General features: G+C 42.1%; 1 protein-coding gene across 17 annotated transcripts in view; it reads right to left on the reverse strand.

The window, feature by feature from the left end:
* The window catches only part of ZNF362 (zinc finger protein 362), a 162,253-nt gene that overhangs the window by 18,306 nt on the left and 126,841 nt on the right, over positions 1 to 17,106 (reverse strand). For 8 of the 17 annotated variants that reach the window (XM_085604000.1, XM_085603975.1, XM_085603978.1 and 5 more), the window contains 3 exons: positions 15,154 to 15,514; positions 4,506 to 4,730; positions 2,415 to 2,493 (listed from right to left, as the gene is read on the reverse strand). In XM_085604000.1, the coding sequence (XP_085460126.1) occupies positions 2,415 to 2,493; positions 4,506 to 4,730; positions 15,154 to 15,514 (665 nt within the window). The remainder of the gene's footprint in view (positions 1 to 2,414; positions 2,494 to 4,505; positions 4,731 to 15,153; positions 15,515 to 17,106) is intronic. The other 9 variants (XM_085603981.1, XM_085603970.1, XM_085603982.1 and 6 more) reach the window with 3 other exon arrangements.

The following is a 17,106-nucleotide window of genomic DNA, read 5'->3' on the forward strand; positions in this document are numbered from 1 at the left end:
TCAGGTAGCTCGCCTATGTAATAATCTCCCTTCCTTCTTCCGTTCCACCTCCGAATGGTTGGAGTTTAGAAAATTAGCGAAAACCTGGCTCTACACACTTTAGACATGTGCAGTACCATATTAGTAGACTCCGGTAGTTATCTGCACCAGGACACCTTCCTAGTTAGCAGATGTGTTCTACAAATCGAAAGATAAAGAATTATCTATATTATATCTATATCTAGCTATAGATATTTATTAGGATAACCAGCAGCACTCTCGGATGATGTATTCATTTCCAAATTTATTAAGGGAAAACAGCAAATTAAAAACACTAACGCGTTTCGACCTTTACCGGAATGTAGTGATGCCGACTCAGACACAAAGACACTCAGCTGCACTCAGTGTTTGCATTGATCTGCACCACAACAAAGATTTGATGCACCTTAACCAACAATGTTGATAATTAAACAGCCAAAAAGTTACTCAAACTATTTACATGGACCTACTTTTGAGTATATAACATACAAAAAAGCAAGCTTAGCTGGTCATTATCCAAAGGAAAATAGCAGAAACTCTATTTTCAGAGTACAGAGGTGCTAATAAATCAGTGAAACCAACTAAAGGCTGAATCCTTGGGGCAAGACGAGCGACAATTAACCTGAGCTAATCTCATCTCGGGTAAGAAAACTAAACTGGCTGAGAAGATGCTTGGTACTGGAAACTTTAAAAGCATGTAAAGGGATGGACCTAATACTAGAATTAATCTCAGTCACTTGCAGTTTCTCTGGGCCACAATCCAGGCCATTTTATTTATCTTGCCTGTGTCATTACAGATGCCAACCATAGGCAAATCAGTCTTGGTACCCACCAGATGGGTCGTTCTCCACTGAGCTGCCAAAGACAGGTCCCAGAAGGATGAAAATGGACTGTGGTTGCTTATGTTTCCATTCAGAGGGTGCACGGTTTGTCATTTTAGGTTGGACTGCACCTTCTGGAGCAGAGCCACGACTGATCTGCCTAAAGTTTGTCACTCTCTGCGGAGGCACAGTGAACAAAAACTTAGATGCACTGGAATGGGGTCCAGAGTAATTATCAGTGACCGAGATCAATTCAAGCATTACACCCCACACTGTTTCCCCTGGTAATGGAAACATCATTAAAAAACAAGTCCTGGAAACGTTCAAGTGCAAGAACTTGGAGACCAGCAGGACTTGTACTCACCTTGAAGGAGACTGTAGTTTCAGTTTACTTAGTAGCATTCTATTTGTTAAGGCTGAAAAGCCTTTGAGGAGACCGCTTTTCAAATATGATTTAGAAAACATCTCCACAACTCCTGGATTAATAAAAATCTTTAAAATTTATTTTTTGTAATAAGAGTGATTCTCACAAGGATCTTCAAGATAGTTGCATCAAACATTGTCTGAACCCAGTGCACAAAAGTTCCTTCAACCTTTCCACAGGCTTCCACACGTACACCGATGACACCTTACCGCTTTTAAAAGCCAATGATCATGCAAGATCTGACTGCCTCTTTTTAAATGTCCTTTTCCCAAAAACTGAGCTAAGAGTCTAGGTCTATCAAAGCTCAGACATGAAAACAGAGCATCTTCAACTTTACAAAATGTTAACCCGCAAGTTAAGAGAATCAAAAATGTAAAACAACAACCACATAACAATGATGGGTCCTACTGCATCCCAGTCTCTGTACAAAACTAAACAGGTCTACGCTAACACCTCCAATCGTAATCACCTAAAATAACAGAGATGAAACAGATAGGATCAACTAAAGCCTTTTCTTTTGAATGCTTGAAAATGTAATCTCAAGGATAAATAGGGGCTTACAATGTAGCAGCACTCTTAAGTTGTAGACAGGGCACTGAGGAAATACATGCAGTTTCATGTTAATAACTAATTTACTTTAAAACCTGTGTGTGAACCCCAAAAGCATCCTTGGCAAAGCCCCTCAATGCGAGTGGAAAAAGAATTTCACTGGCCACCCCTCTAGTTGGAAAAGCTTCCAGTTTTTCACGTTTCTCAATGTACACTACAAACAGGGGTATATTAAAAAGCTAGTTGTTTTTCATCACTGGTTTTACAGAGGCCAGATTTCAACAAATGGAATGGAAAAACTCTGTGCTAGGACGAAGGGAGAACCAGAATGGCAAATAAAATATGCCTGTGGCTATAAAAATTATTACACTGCAGTGGGATACAGGTACAGAGAACATACTCTTTTAGTTTTAGATGTATATATTTTTTTTCATTTTTAATTAGCTATTTAAACAATATTTTGGGAAATGCTCCGCTAAGAATCTTTTCAACAACAATACAACAAACAGTAGTGGATAGAGCAGATGTGTGAAAGCCAGGGGACGAGTGACACTGAGCATAGTGAACAGCGAGCCGAAGCGGGCACTCAGTCAATGACTAACCTGGAGATTGGAGAGCTGAGTAAAAGCTTTTTCGCAGGCCGGTTGTGGACACTTGTAAGGTCTATCGCCGGTGTGGATTCTACACAAAAAGAAAAAAAAAACATGTCAAAACCTTAATGTGGAATGGCAACAACTAACAAGACAAGATACTAGACAAAGTAAAAAGAGATGGCGTGATTTTCAAATCCAAATTTCTGGAACAGACACATCCTTCAAATTACACAATATTAAAATAGACAATTAAAAAAAAAGGGGACACAAACGTGTTCTAAGACACAAAGAAAATCGTTATTAGCACCAGAAAAGTGTATAAGGTGCCACAAGCAGGGAATAAGATGAGGTTCAGCATTAACAAAATGCACAGGGAAAAGTATACAGACGTCCCAACTTACACAGTGACATTTTAGGGTCGCAATGTTCCTCTAGGAAAAATACTGGCACACCAAATTTTAGACCGTGAAATGCACAGTCTATTGCAGGAAACAAAGTTACAGAAATAAAGCAGAACCCCAAGACAAGGCGGAGACAAGGAACTGGACTCAAATTCAACATGTTAAGATGCTAGTGGTAGCATGAGATATGATGGAAAAGGTGAAAAAGAGGATGCCTCCTTTAAAAAAAACACACGCAATGCTTGCTTCCTGCTTTGCACCCTGGTAGGTCTGAACAGTCATCACACTAAGAATTCTGAATGGAGATCCACAGATCTACGTCATCTCTTGGACGCCTTGCTCTTAATCATGAACTGGAGCTCTGCCAGACAAGAGGCACAAACTAAAGCAGCACTTGCATCCTGGAAAATCAAATGGAGGGGAAATAGATCCAAAGGGGAGGAAATAGTATGCACTAGAAATGTTGCGTTTCACAATCTTAGCGCTGATCCAGAACTCTATTCTTGGAAGGGATCCACAAATGGTTTAGCCTAGCAAATTTACACAGGGATTCTGTGACCTAATAATATTACATTACATGAAATCAGCTAATATCAGTGAACACAGAGGTACGTTGAATTAAGGGTTAATGGACTTAACACACACTGTATTTTAATTCACTGCTTCAACTGTCAACTAATAATTTTATAATTAAAGTTTTATAGACATGTGGTTCCATGGAATGGAAAGATCTTCTGCTTCTCACTGGCAATGCGTGACATCTAGTAATTCCTTTCAGACACAATAAAGAAAATGGGGTAACATGTAAAGCATTTTATCCCACATGAACTTCAGAAGAACCAATTTGAGACAGTCTTCTTTGACAAACGTATTAACGTAAAACAGAGATCTACTTCAATGTTCTTATTTTCGAACACTTCCCTTTAAGCTTCATTTCATGCCCAGTCACAATTAAAAAAAGTATAATGGGTTAGAATCAACTTGGGTCATATTTCAAAATGTCTTCCCCCTTCATTTTAGGTCTGGCGTGCCAGCACATTTGTCTGCAGGAGCTATTATTACCAAATCCTACAGATATTCAAAAAAATGGCTTTGGCTGCTCCTAGAGGAGCGTTTCTCTCTCAGCTCATGTTATTGCCTCCTGGTTGTATTATCAGGCTTTCAATTGAGTGTTTTCACTGCATTTCAAGGGGGGACTATTTTGTCTTTCAAAAGTCACTGAAAGAATAAATTATTCGGCTCATGCAAGTGTTAAACACATAATACAATCTTTTTTTTAAATGCAACCAGCCTTTTAGATTAAATTATTTATCTCATACATGTATCGTTGCCAGAAAACAATTGTCTTTTTAAAAAAGCCGCCTTTTTAAATGTGTTAATCAGGAATTGTGTGCGAGTCACACACACACGTACATATTTTTTTTTACATATACATACACTTAAAAGAACACCATCCAACTGCTTAAACAAAACAAAGACTGCCAAAGCCAATAGATCTGGCTTTTATTTTGCAATGATTCGACTCAAAGGTATGCATATATGCAGATTGCATGGATTTGTACATTAAAGTCAGATATCTTGGCTTTGCCAATGCTTGTTTGCAATAAAAAAAAGAAGAGACACTAAATCATAAGCACAAATGGGTCGCCAAGGAGAGGGTGTCAAAGTCACAGTACTTGCAGATTATCATCCTTAGTACCTGGTATGCTGCTGCAGGTGAGAGAGCTGGCGGAAGGATTTCTCGCAGTAGGAGCAGTGATAGGGTTTTACACCCAAGTGAATGCGCAGGTGCTGTGCCAGGTACGAGGCATTGGCAAAGGATTTTGAGCAGTGAGGGCACTTGTGAGGTTTGGCTTCCGTGTGAGACTTGGAGTGAATCTGCATCTCCGACTTCGTGAAAAAGGTTAAAGGGCAAATCTTACACCTGGTTAAAAGAAAACAAAGCAAGAATAAAGAAGTCATATCATTTTGGGAAGTTACATCAGTTGGATTAATTAAGATTTTAAATATGAAGAAGCCGGAGACTGCCAAAACTGCATACCTATGTATTCGCTTCATGCAATCAAGGGGGTTTGGACAACATATACGAATGACAGCAGACAACAACAGTGTTAAAGGAACACAACTCTAAACCCGGACATGGTTAGCCTTTTTATGGTCAGGCTTGACAGCACAGCTATCGCCAGACAATTATGTGAGCATCACAAGAGGGGCTTTGGCTCCCCTCACGTGTTGAGAGCCAAGAGTATAGGTTTTGATTGAGCAGAAGTTGTGAGCTTCCACAGAAAAGTGTTTGCCCTCCATGCAGCTGTGTTTTGTTTATTTATCCAGCTGACTATGCTTGAACTTTCAGGGTCCTACACATGACATTGGAAGACTATGAATAACTAGATATTTTATGTTGTCTTCTCTGGCAGCAGCACAGACCGAATGAGTGCAGGCCTTAACCAACATGATTTTTAGGTCTGGCTTGACAGTGCAACCATGTTTTGACCTTTAAACATAGTCTTTCGCTTCCACACAAATGCATACATATTCCCATGCTATTATAGCCTTATAGCCCGCCGTAGCGGGCTATACCGGCTATTAAAGGCCCGCTGCAGCGTTAAAGACCCGAGCCGAAGGCGAGGGACTTTAACAAAAGCAGCGGGACTTTAATAGCGGTATAGCCCTGCTACGAAGGGCTATAAGGCTATTAGAACATTCTGCCACTAGAGGGCAGAATGTTCTAATAAATTAAACAAAGGCCTCTCGAAGCTCGAGAGGATTTAAATCCCCTCGAGCTTCGAGAGGCTTTTGTAAAACATTGGAATGTTGCTCTGCGGGCCTTTACCGGCCCGTAGAAGCACGGAGCACTCCATTGTCTACAATGGAGTGCTCCACATTCCAATGTTCTAATTACTCGTAATGCTTCACATTACCATCCATCATTCCTTTGAAGCCAGACCTACTAGCATTGCCAATGCTTGTTTGTTTTGATAATAAGATCGTTTCTCGAACTTCTATAAAATCAGTGCACTGCAATCCGAGATGCAGCATTCTCCCTCTCTCTCTTTTCTGAAGATCAAAATGTTGATAGATGTGCTCTGGGACCCTTGCCCCAGAAAACGTGAAGACGGCTGACCTCCCCAATTCTCTGGCACACGTGTACACATACTTATAGCCCTCCTCTCAGGCCGAACACAAATCACTTCTAGCATCAGAGAATCACAGGGTGCACCACTTGCACTCTCCTGCCACTTTGTGGGCTGGTTTTGATCAGCTTACAGCTTTGTTCAGTATCCAATCAAGACAGTGAGCACCAGTGGCAGGACTAGAAGCCCAGAGTATAAATTGATGGGCATAGCGTAGCCTTGAAACCATCAAGACCCCTAGATGACTCCCCTTTGCAAAAGCATTCACCATCAGAGATCAACAAAACTTGCCAAGGTCTTCCCTGGTACAATGCAGTCTGTCATTTAGAGCAAGGCCCTTTTATTACTCATCTTAGCTCTACATCAAGTGAAGTGTGAATCGATCTCATATAAATATATAGACTGAACACCCCATCTTGGCTTAACTCTTTAGCCCTGCACTGGTACAAGGCACCACTCTGCTGCCTTTTGGAGAGGTTCGCGCTATAGAACTAGCGCACACATAAGTACAGATATGACTGATGCTCCACAATGTAACAATCCTCCTCTTATGTATCCGGTCTCGATATCAGCAGCATCCCATTTCTGTATCTTACTGAGGCAATTCTATACTGTGCGTGCTTCACTCTGCCTGGGTAGGATATTCACGCCATTGGATCCTAAGTAAGGTTGCCATTGGGTGTCCAGAAGTGTAAGAGTGTGTGATTTGGCACCTGAGGAAGGTGCTCTGGAGGTGAGGCTCTTCCATGGAGAATGCACCTCTTTGTCCTTCCACTACCATGAATTTGAAATAGTTGTGCATTCTTTGTTCTGCTAAACGGCAGTACCTAGCTGGTTAGTCTACTTTGATTTCCGGTTAGAGAGAGGAGGAAGCATGTTGAAGATCAACCTTGAAAAGGGTGACCAGGGATTAGTTGTACATGTGACTACATAAAGCGAGCATTCACAGAAGATGAAGTGGGGTTTCTGTTGCTCAGAATCATCTTTGCAATTCCTGGCTGGATCATTTTGTCTGACTGAAGATACCCTCTTCAAGTGTTTAGCATCTTTGTGTGGAGAATGCTAGTACTGACACACCACTGTTATCTGACCCACTTCTGACAATTATAACCAAAGACCAACTAATAAAGGATGTATTCTGCACAGAATTTGATGCTCCAAGGCGTTTCATATTGCTCCACCCTTGCACTGGTGAGTGGAAACACAGGGGTGGGGGTGTTTGTTAGAGATTCTCAGTGGTTTCTTGCTTTACTGGGAAGGTCAGCTTAAGGTGAAGAGTAAAATCCACAAAAAGGTCCTTGGCCACTATTTCCATTTACCCTACGTTAAATTAAAGGCCTCATTTGGTCATGTATTCACCTACTTGAGAAGTTTGAGACACACAAGTACATCTCGATGCCTTCAGCACACTGATGAACTTCTTCCCACATAGAGCAGTATGTACTGGATAAATAGCATAGGTGATGGGGCCAAGCCTTACAGGATACCATACAATTCACTGACACAATATTGAGGTAAACACTATCATTTGACAAATATCATTTACCAAAATATCGTCTCTCTAACTTATAATGGTAAGTACAAAAATATCAGGATAAAAATATTGTTGACACTAATATCATCCAAAAATATAGATTTTTAAAATACACAGAGTTTAAAGTAGAAAATGTTAAATATTTTAATACAATAAGTTAATATAATGTAAATTAAATAAATTCCACTAATATTCAATACTATACATAAATGTATAATTATATAAAAACACGTATTTGTGTTTTATTAATATATAGATATATATATGTAACAATTAAATAGTATTTTACATTATATATATATTTTTGAAATATTGAATATGTATTACTATGAAAATAAAACACACACATATATATTACATACACAATCAATCCACAAAAAATATGAGCAATTCAATAACAAAAAAATATATTAGTTTAGACAATAAATTAAATATTAGAAATGTATCCCCCCAATTTTTTTCTTTTACTAAATATACAATAAACAGTAGGGAAAGTGTTGGACTTCAAAGGGGTTACATTTACTTTTCCACCTCTTGTCTGTAAACAGTAGGGAAACCGTTGGATTTCGGAGGGGTTAAATTTAATATTCCCACTCCAGTCTGAACATTAGTAGGGGAAGCATTGGACTTTGAAGGGGTTATATTTACTATAGTCTGTTCTACAGTAGGGAAAGTGTTGGACTTCGGAGGGGTTATATTTACTATAGTCTGTTCTACAGTAGGGAAAGTGTTGGACTTCGGAAGGGTTATATTTACTATTGCCACTCATGTCTGCACAACAATATACCTCGGATGACCTTTCCTGTAAAGCAGCAAAGCTACATATGAACAGGCATCCCTGAAAGTGGCACCTGTAAAGGTTTTCATGGTGGTCAAATCACAATTAAGCTTTGGACGCCTCTAGTTTAAGCAGTAGCTCGCTTAAACAGCATGAACCTGAATATCCAAGAGCCAAAATATGAGCACTTTAAAGGGGGGAAGATTTACTATTCTCACTCCAGTCTGTGCAACAGTAGGGAAAGAGTTGGACTTCGGAGGGGTAAGATTTACTGTACCCACTCCAGTCTGTGCTAAAGTAGGGAAAGTGTTGGATTACAGCTTGAAATAAATTAGTATTGCATAATGTACACAATCAATCACATACTTACTTAAAAAGGATTAGTTAATAAATAATTATTACTTCACTTCCCTCCCTATCCCCCTACAAACCTAACAACCCCCTACAACACTACAAATTATTATTAGTAACTAATTAAAATCATCTAAATCTCTAAAAAGTAAAAACTATATTATAATAAAATGAACAAAATTATACAACCAATAATGATACATAAAATTAATATATAAACTAAACACATTAAAATAATAAAAAAACAATAGTTTTGACAACTACATCATTGAAAACTATATTCTTAACGATATTACTTACCTAAAAAAACGATCTTTTTGACAAAGATATTTCAAAATCACAGTATTTTTGTATCACAATATATTTCCCCCGGATATGTCCCTCTACCAATATAAAAAAAACCTCTATATGTTGTCGGAACACCTGCCATATTTAAGAGCAATCTACGGCATTCCACAGCTGATCAAAAAGGTGAACAGTAGACATTTCTGGTGAGAGTTTCACTTTCATTTTAACAATGCTAGTCTCATATTTCCTCTTTTCCAAGGAGGTACAAAACGTTATGAAAACTGCCCTCAAGTGTTTTATGGAGCGGTCAATTAAAGGTCTTGCCTGGGAGCGCCTAGCATTATATCAGTGGCGCCCGCTGTGCATCACTTCGTCCTCAAAATAAATACAATAAACTGACTTGCCCAGGACAGTTCATACCTGTACTTATCTGCAAACTAGGAAAAAGCACAAGCAATTAAATAGGAGCTGGAGCTCCAGAACAAAAAAAAATACATTGGATGGTCTTCTCTTTAAAGCAGCAAAGCTATATATGAAAAGGCATCCTTAACAGTGATACTTCTAAAGGTTTTCATAGTGGTCATATCACAATTAAAGCTTTGGGTGCCTCCAGCAAAAGAGGCACAGCAGTATCTAGCTTGACCTGCATAAACCTTAATATTCAAGAGTCAAAATATGGGCACTGAACAAGTTGTGCAGTGGGGAGGATAACAGATAAAGAAAATCCTAAGCAGTCACTGTAAATGTAAAATTTGTTGAGCAAAGCGGTTCTGGTTACTTACAAAATTGTTAGCAATGTTACCGAAGGTGGATGAGATTGACACATCACTTTTTAGGTCGAGGGACCATCCGGTCTGCCAAAGGCAGAACCGGAAGTCCGGAGATTTAATGTTTCTTAGAGTGGCTATTTAGCCCGCCTCTCTTTTTGGCTCTCCTCCATTGGCTGGCTTCCTAAACGGAGGCCAGCCATTGGAGGAGAGAGCCGTCCCTCCAAATAGGCTCCGTCTTTTTCAGATTCGGGGGCGTGTTCCGTGCTGTTCTTTCCACTTTTTAGCCACGCCCTTTTTCGAACAGCAGGAACAAGCCCTCGAATCCGAAAAAGTTTGGAAGCTTCCATCCGCCATTTTTTAGCAATCACGCGAAGCTCCGAGGGCGTTGCGGGCGGCGCCTGGCTCGGGAATCCTGTGCACAGCTCCCAGGTGCAGCCTGCTCCATGCCTGGCTGCCCTGTGCGCATCACAGACCGACAGCCTCCTCCCGAGGATCCCGGTGGCTGCGCTCCACCCTCAGCCCGGCCACTGAGTATTTGGTATTACAAACACACCACAAGTAAGCGAAAGCAAACGTGCACCAGGATGCCACGAGCATATAGATACTCTGACGGAGCAGATTACAGTATTTATTGTGTCGTGTCTTCTATGCTTTACTCGATATTGTAGGACAATGTCGCATGTATTCTCCGTCCGTGCAAAACTGGGCTTTTTTTCTATCGGTGGTAATGGGCTGGGTCTCAGGCTGCTATTTGTTTTTATTTTTTCAACTCTAAAAACGAGAACGCCTGCTCCCCGCTTGAAACGGAGTATCGAACGCAATAACTAAAATGTCAGCTCGGCTTAGCGAAATGTCTCGGCCGAAAAAAACAAGCAAGCACCGTCTTCAGAGGTCATTTGGAGCCGCAACGGTAACAGCTGTACAACAAGCGTCCTAGGTTGTTTTTAATTGTCTCCCCTTTCTCCAACAGCAGTAATTCTTGTTTATATTATGAGGACGCTTTCCGCGCAGCAGAAGCGCGCCATACTTTGGGGTCACGTGCTTAACCCCGGTGCATGGTTACAATGCAGGAGTCCCTCTTTGTTTTCATTAATGTGTAGCGAAGTGCTCGAAAGGGAGGGCGCTAGACAGCGGCGCTCACAAGGCTTAAATAACTTTTTGTAGGGGGTGTCACAAGGACACCATATTTTTTTTTTTCTCCCTACCACAATTGTTTAGCATTCGCCCGGCGCAGCCGACCGCAAACAAGTGTGTTCATTTGTCCGCGAAGCGCATTTGTTTGTACCTTTTTAGGTCGAGGGACCATCCGGTCTGCCGAAGGCCAATGCCAATAGAAATGACAATGCCATTTATTTAGGGATACAAAAATGATAAAAAAATAATGAGCAATACCAATAGCTCTACCTATAATATTGCCGAGACCATTGCATTGTAAATGCTTGTTTATTTTTAGTATAGGGAAGTTGAATATCAGTGGGTGCCAAGACTATGCAATACGGTTGTTGGTGAGGTTAGGAAATATATTGTGGCTCACTGGCATATAAGGTAAGTGGAAATGAATTCCCTCCCCCATCTTCCTCCAGAAAGACACACATATGTTCAGGAAAACCAATTTAAAGAGAATGTATGTAAATGTATGAGTTTTTTGTAAAGCGCACTGCTGCCGAGGCGTCGTGGCGCTGTAGACCGCTGGGGAACCCGTCCTGGCTATCCCTGTGAGATGGTCCCTCCTGGGTATCTCCAAGGTGAAACCAGGCATCCCCGGCGAATGTGGGGGGCCGTTTGTGGAGATGAGGCAAGCTAATGCCCAGAGTTGCCGAGTGTGATCTCTGGTTAGAGTGGGCACCGAGGCGAGAATTATCGAGTCCGCTGGCCCTGGTCCACGACCCTGCCTCGTCGGGAATTGAACCCTGGTCCCGGGCCGTCCTCTGCTTCCGGGTCTGCTGCCTCTAACCAGTGAGCCACACTACTCCACTCGAATGAAACAAGTTCTGTCTAAGCCCTGGGGAAACATGAGGCTGTCATGTCTTTTTGTATTACTTTTTTTTCTGTTCGAGAGTGAGGCTTTAGAAATGCTACGCCCCCATAAGCCCTTGGTGCCAATACAATGAACAATGACATAAAAGGGCGGAGGGGGTTGGGGGGTAGCAAATGGGCGTCAACATGTGCATTTATTGAACAACCAATATTTTATTATCCTGTGAAGCAGGAAAACCGCATCAAGAAATGCCTCGGCAGAGAAAACCCGGTAAGTGAAACGTAGAGCAGACCCTAAGTGAAACAAATTGTGGGGTTTGTGTGCGTAAAAGAAGGGGAATGGGCACTAAAGCAAAACAGGATATGGAAAACATCAAGTTTCAATTCCGAGGAGGGAACCCCCTCTATGGCTCCTTTGCCCAAAAGAGCCTGCAACTCCTGGTGTAAAACAGACAGGTGTTCTTCCGAAAGCTGCTCTGATGTAGGTGGCAGGTGCAGAGGGTCAAAATGGAATGGCAGGGCTTAGCCCTTTTGGATGATTTGAAGGACCTATTCGTCTGATGTAATGCTCCGCCAGCCACCCTTGAGGAAGTGGCAGGTCCAGACGCCTACAGGATGGCTGTGTGCCACTAACGGCACACTAAAGAGAATTTGAGGTTGCGGTTGAAGGGGTGGGCTATAGATGCGCGGGGGTCCCTATGGCTTGGGCCTCGTCTATTGGGGTAATGGCCCGACCTCAAAAGGGCTGATAGGGCTGTTGCGCAGGCGGTTGGGACTAGCGTTGCCTATACACCAAGCCTCTGCCATATCCCCCCCAAAAAAGGCAAAACTGTTGGGGAGACTGCCGAACTTGTGCAAAAGAACACAAGGAGTGACCCAGCTCTTTCGGTCATTAGTTTTTACGTCCAGAGTGGGGAAGTGGACGTAAAGAACCTCAGCAGCTCGCCACATGACTAACTTCAGCAGCTATCCACATGACTGTGGCATAAGCTGCACTTTCCTCAGTTGCTGGCCTGGTACGGCGATCGGTTGTGGGGGAAACCAACCCAGTATCGGGTGGGGTATCTAGCCAACTGGCACAATACCGGTTTCCCTCATCATAGGGTAGGGCAAACCCGTCTCAATTACTCCCATTATCATCCACACTGGTTGGAGTATGAGCTAAAACGTTGGTGCACAACTGCTCAGTAATGGTATTATGTCGGAAGGATTGAATATTGGTTGTGCCACATTGGGTTCGAAGCACAGCCTCAGTTGAGGTTGAGACGAATGCAGATCGGATTCAGACATGTCCGCAGGTTGTGGTTCCTCCTCCAGCCGGGACGTCCATTGCATTGGTGCAGATTTTGGTGCCACAACCAAAGTTGGCACCGACGCCGGTGCGGAACTCGAAGCAGGTTTTAGAGGCACATATAGTGCCGAGGATGTCTCCAACAGTGGTAACCCCGATGGATGCCCCTGTGGATCCTTGGAGCCCCAAGGCACTAGAGGGACCTCGAAGTATGCTGAAAATGTGCAGCATGGCCTACCTAAAAGTTTGGATCTGTTGCTACATTGCCGAAATAGCCGAAAAGCAAGGTGCAACAAGATCAAAGTAAGACATAGAGCCAAGATGATGCCCTTGAATCTTCTCTAGCGATCGAGAGTGGTGGGAAGAGTCAGAGGCCCGCTTTGACTTCTTATACTTCTTCTTGGACTTACCAGAGGACTTCAGCTGCTATGAAGGTCTGTAGTGGGAAAGAGTCTGCACTGTGTTAACCGGTAGCCTGATCTGCATGAAGTCTTGCGATGGTGTGACACACGGTGCTTCACCCAACGTTCTTGGATGGCTTTCGGGTTCATCTGGCCAAAGTCATTCCATGCATTGGAGCCTTGCACTGATCCCAAACACCAGAGGTACACTTTGTGGGGATCTGTCACAGCCATTAGTCTGCAGCAAAACCTACAAGGTTTAAACCCTGTAGTCTTAAGAAGTAACATGTTCCCTTGCACAATGGTAGACTTAAGAAAAAATATAATCAAGGAAAAAAATCAACTCAAGTGAAGAAAAAGAGCAGGGCTCCGGATTTGTTTCTGAAGGCACCAAAATAAAAGAACTGACATCAGCCAAATGGATGGCGTTCTATGCGGCTCCCTTTGTCACTTCCACAAAGCCACACAACGCCACCTACTAGTGCGCAGGAGCACTCCTTTTTGAGTTTTTGGATCCAGTCTGAGCCCTCGGGATATTCACAAGGTGAGAAACCGTTGGTTGGAAGTATCCATCAGCAAACTATAAACTAAATGAGGCAATTTCAGGATATACAATGCTTTTTGCACCAAGCTCTTTCATGGCTCTTTCTGTTATGTCCATAGCACAAATTTAGCACTCGCACAGTGTCAAAGGGGCATGCTCTGATTTGTATAAGGGCGTTTCCCCATGAAAATGAAGGGATGTCTTTGCCTTTACCATCGCAAGCACATGGAGAAATAAATTGTCAAGAGACTAAGTGCCGCCTAGGAAGTGGTGTACAATTGGTATGCCTTTTAGGATCAGGGACACGTAAACCCAACCGAATACACCTACAGGCAGGTGTAGTTGCATACGACAACCTCCTGGCAAGGATATCCATATCCCTCAAATTGATGCTGGTTCACTGGCAGTAAAAGACAGACCAGTAATTTAAAACCGTTGTTTGTTTTCATGGTTTTGCTCTCCTTAGAGAAGGTTCAGAGTCAGGATCTTTTTGTACTCCGGTGCACAGTCCTCATTTATATTGGACCGTGTAGCAGACTACTGTGATCTGGCATGTGGTATTAAATTTAGACAAAGCCAGACAGGCAGCAGCACACCCCAAATATCAATGAGCAGCAGTGGGAGGTATTACACCAGGAGTATTATTAACAGACAGCACTGGTAGGTAGAACACACAGTATTTGTATCCACAGGCAGCACTGACAGGTAGTACACAAGACTTATTAACAGACAAGCACTGCTTTAGAAATGTAAATACCAACAGGAAGCAACAGTAGGTAGCACACTAGAAGTATTAAAATCAGTAAGCAGCAATGGTTGGCTTACACTGGTATTATTAGAAGGCAGTCTTGGAAGTAAGAACACTAGGGGTATTATTAACAAGCAGTACTGGAACGCAGTAACTAGCTGCACTAGCATCACCAGGCAGCATATTTATGTAATACACTAGGAATATTTTTTTTATATTATTATTACTATTAAGGGGGGTGCTGGTGTATTGTATAATAGGAGACTACTGTTAGAGCTGCTGCTAAGACAGTGTGAAAATCAGCAGCTAGCAGATAAATGGGTAGACTAGACATTAATGTTACCACAGGTAGCGGTGTAATGAAGCACACCAAAAAGAACAGCATCACCAAGCAGTACAGGGAAATTAATACGAAAAGGCATTATTGGGGGACTGCTACACTCACTATCTCAAGAAGGCAGCTCCAGCAGAGGATAAACAAGAAATATTGTTATAAGTAGTAAAAGGCAGCACTGGTAGGTGGTACACTACCGCTCATTTTCCAACCTGTAGGTTTTTCCCTCTTTGCCAATATCCCCCGATGCCAGGATTGGATAGGGCACCACAAGCACAGGGTGCCCAGTTGGGGTTTCTGCTTTGATTTTCTTCCGCCCTCGTTCCGGCTTGGGTGCTCCAAGCAGGCTGTGGCCTTGGATGGTCTTGATAGAGTCCAGCGAAGGGGGGCTTCCGACTCCGGAGATGAGCGACGGGGAGGAGGCAAGAAGTCTGCTCTGGCTGCTGGAAGTTGGAGTGGAAGGAGTGCCTGTACTGGTGCCCGTGCTGGATTCTGAGGTGCTTACATTGGAGGAGCGGGAGGACATGCCAAGCCCTGAAAAGCAAGAAGAGAAGCCAGCTAAGAATCCAAAACAAAAAAAAAGAAAAGGAGGATAATGTCAAAAGGGGTATACAGTCATTTGCATGAAAGATGGGCAGCATCAACTGGTTCACACCCGCATCAAATAAACAATCTGTTCCTTTGCTAGAATACTCAAAAGGCGCAATGCTATTTTCAAACCATGAACTGCTACTACCATACAAATTCATGCCTGCATTTTGGTTTTACATTACAACATCTAGTGACATAAAATTGTAAATACAACCCCTGTACTTCCAAATATATGTGACTCCACACTGCTAACTGAATCTGTCATTACTGTTTAGAAAGCACCCATTGTGTTGTCTGTCCATAGATTATAAAGAGATCTAGCCATGTACTGTTGATTGGTTTTTGTGAGCTGTAACTCTTGAATAGGGGAACACTATTCTTAAAATTCTCCTGTATAACAAATATGAAATGAAATGGTTCAAATGAAGGCACTATGGTCCTACGGTCCCATCAGGATCTTTTAGGCATAGGTTCGCTAATTCACCAAAAAGCGAGTAGTTGTAGAAATGGTGTCATATGCTCTGTGTGAAATTCGTCTTTCCGGCATGGTCTCCCCGGAATTTTTGCCCTTTGCTGGCTTTAGAACTCTCTGCACGTAAACCATACTAATAAGTGCTGAAGTGCTGTGCTTCCCTTTTTAACATGGTTTACTTGGTACACCCCTAACCATTCACTACAGTGGCTGTGCACCCATGGCTTCAGGCCTACCATTGTCTGACTGTAGCACTGAAAAAACTGCAATTCTAACTGCCAAAATAAACCCCTTTGGAAGGTAAAATCCTGTATTTAAATATTAGTAAGTCATCTCTATTAGGCATTGTAGTCCAAAAGGCAGAGTGCAAGGTATTTAAAAGAAGGACATGAAGACATTTAATGTTAACATGTCCTTACAGTGACTAACACCCAAAAGCAATTTTTCACTGTGGCAGCCCTAGCTGTCCTATGTAGAAAAACAGGGTAAATATTAAATTCTAATACTGCATTTTGGGAATTGGACTAACTAGAAAAAATAAATAACAATTTTTAATAAAGTATTAAGGGGGTTGCCCTTAAATATAAAATCCATTAGAAAGCGTAGAAGTATGACTCGGGGGATCACCTTCCTGAGGGAAGAAATATAGTAACATGAAAGATGCCATTGACAGATAATGATGATAACTTGTAGGACATACAGGATTAGCAGGATATCCATGATTTAGATATTTATCTTTTTAACACAGAAGATAAGATTGCTAAGATGTTATTAAAGACACCCCCAAAGTGAAGTAATGTTTGAGCCTGTTGGAATCCTGTAGCAAACGACTGGTGGCTTTGAAGCAGGTCGCAAGATATTTACATTCAAAATTAAGGAAGCCTCTGGGGGAAGAGGAAAGGAAAATCCAGTGTTCTGAATGTTCTAAACCTGTTGAGGCTGACAAGGTCTGCCAAATTCCTGAAATAGACGTGGAAATGGCCAGATACATGATGGAATTATGAAAAGATCCCAAGAAGTGACGGACTTGAAAAGTCTCCTAAATTTTGCCCGGATTAAATATTTACTATATTTGGTCCTGCAGCCC

This window comes from Triturus cristatus, chromosome 1_2 (assembly GCF_964204655.1).
Source record: "Triturus cristatus chromosome 1_2, aTriCri1.1, whole genome shotgun sequence".
In the NCBI taxonomy this organism is placed as follows: domain Eukaryota; kingdom Metazoa; phylum Chordata; class Amphibia; order Caudata; family Salamandridae; genus Triturus; species Triturus cristatus.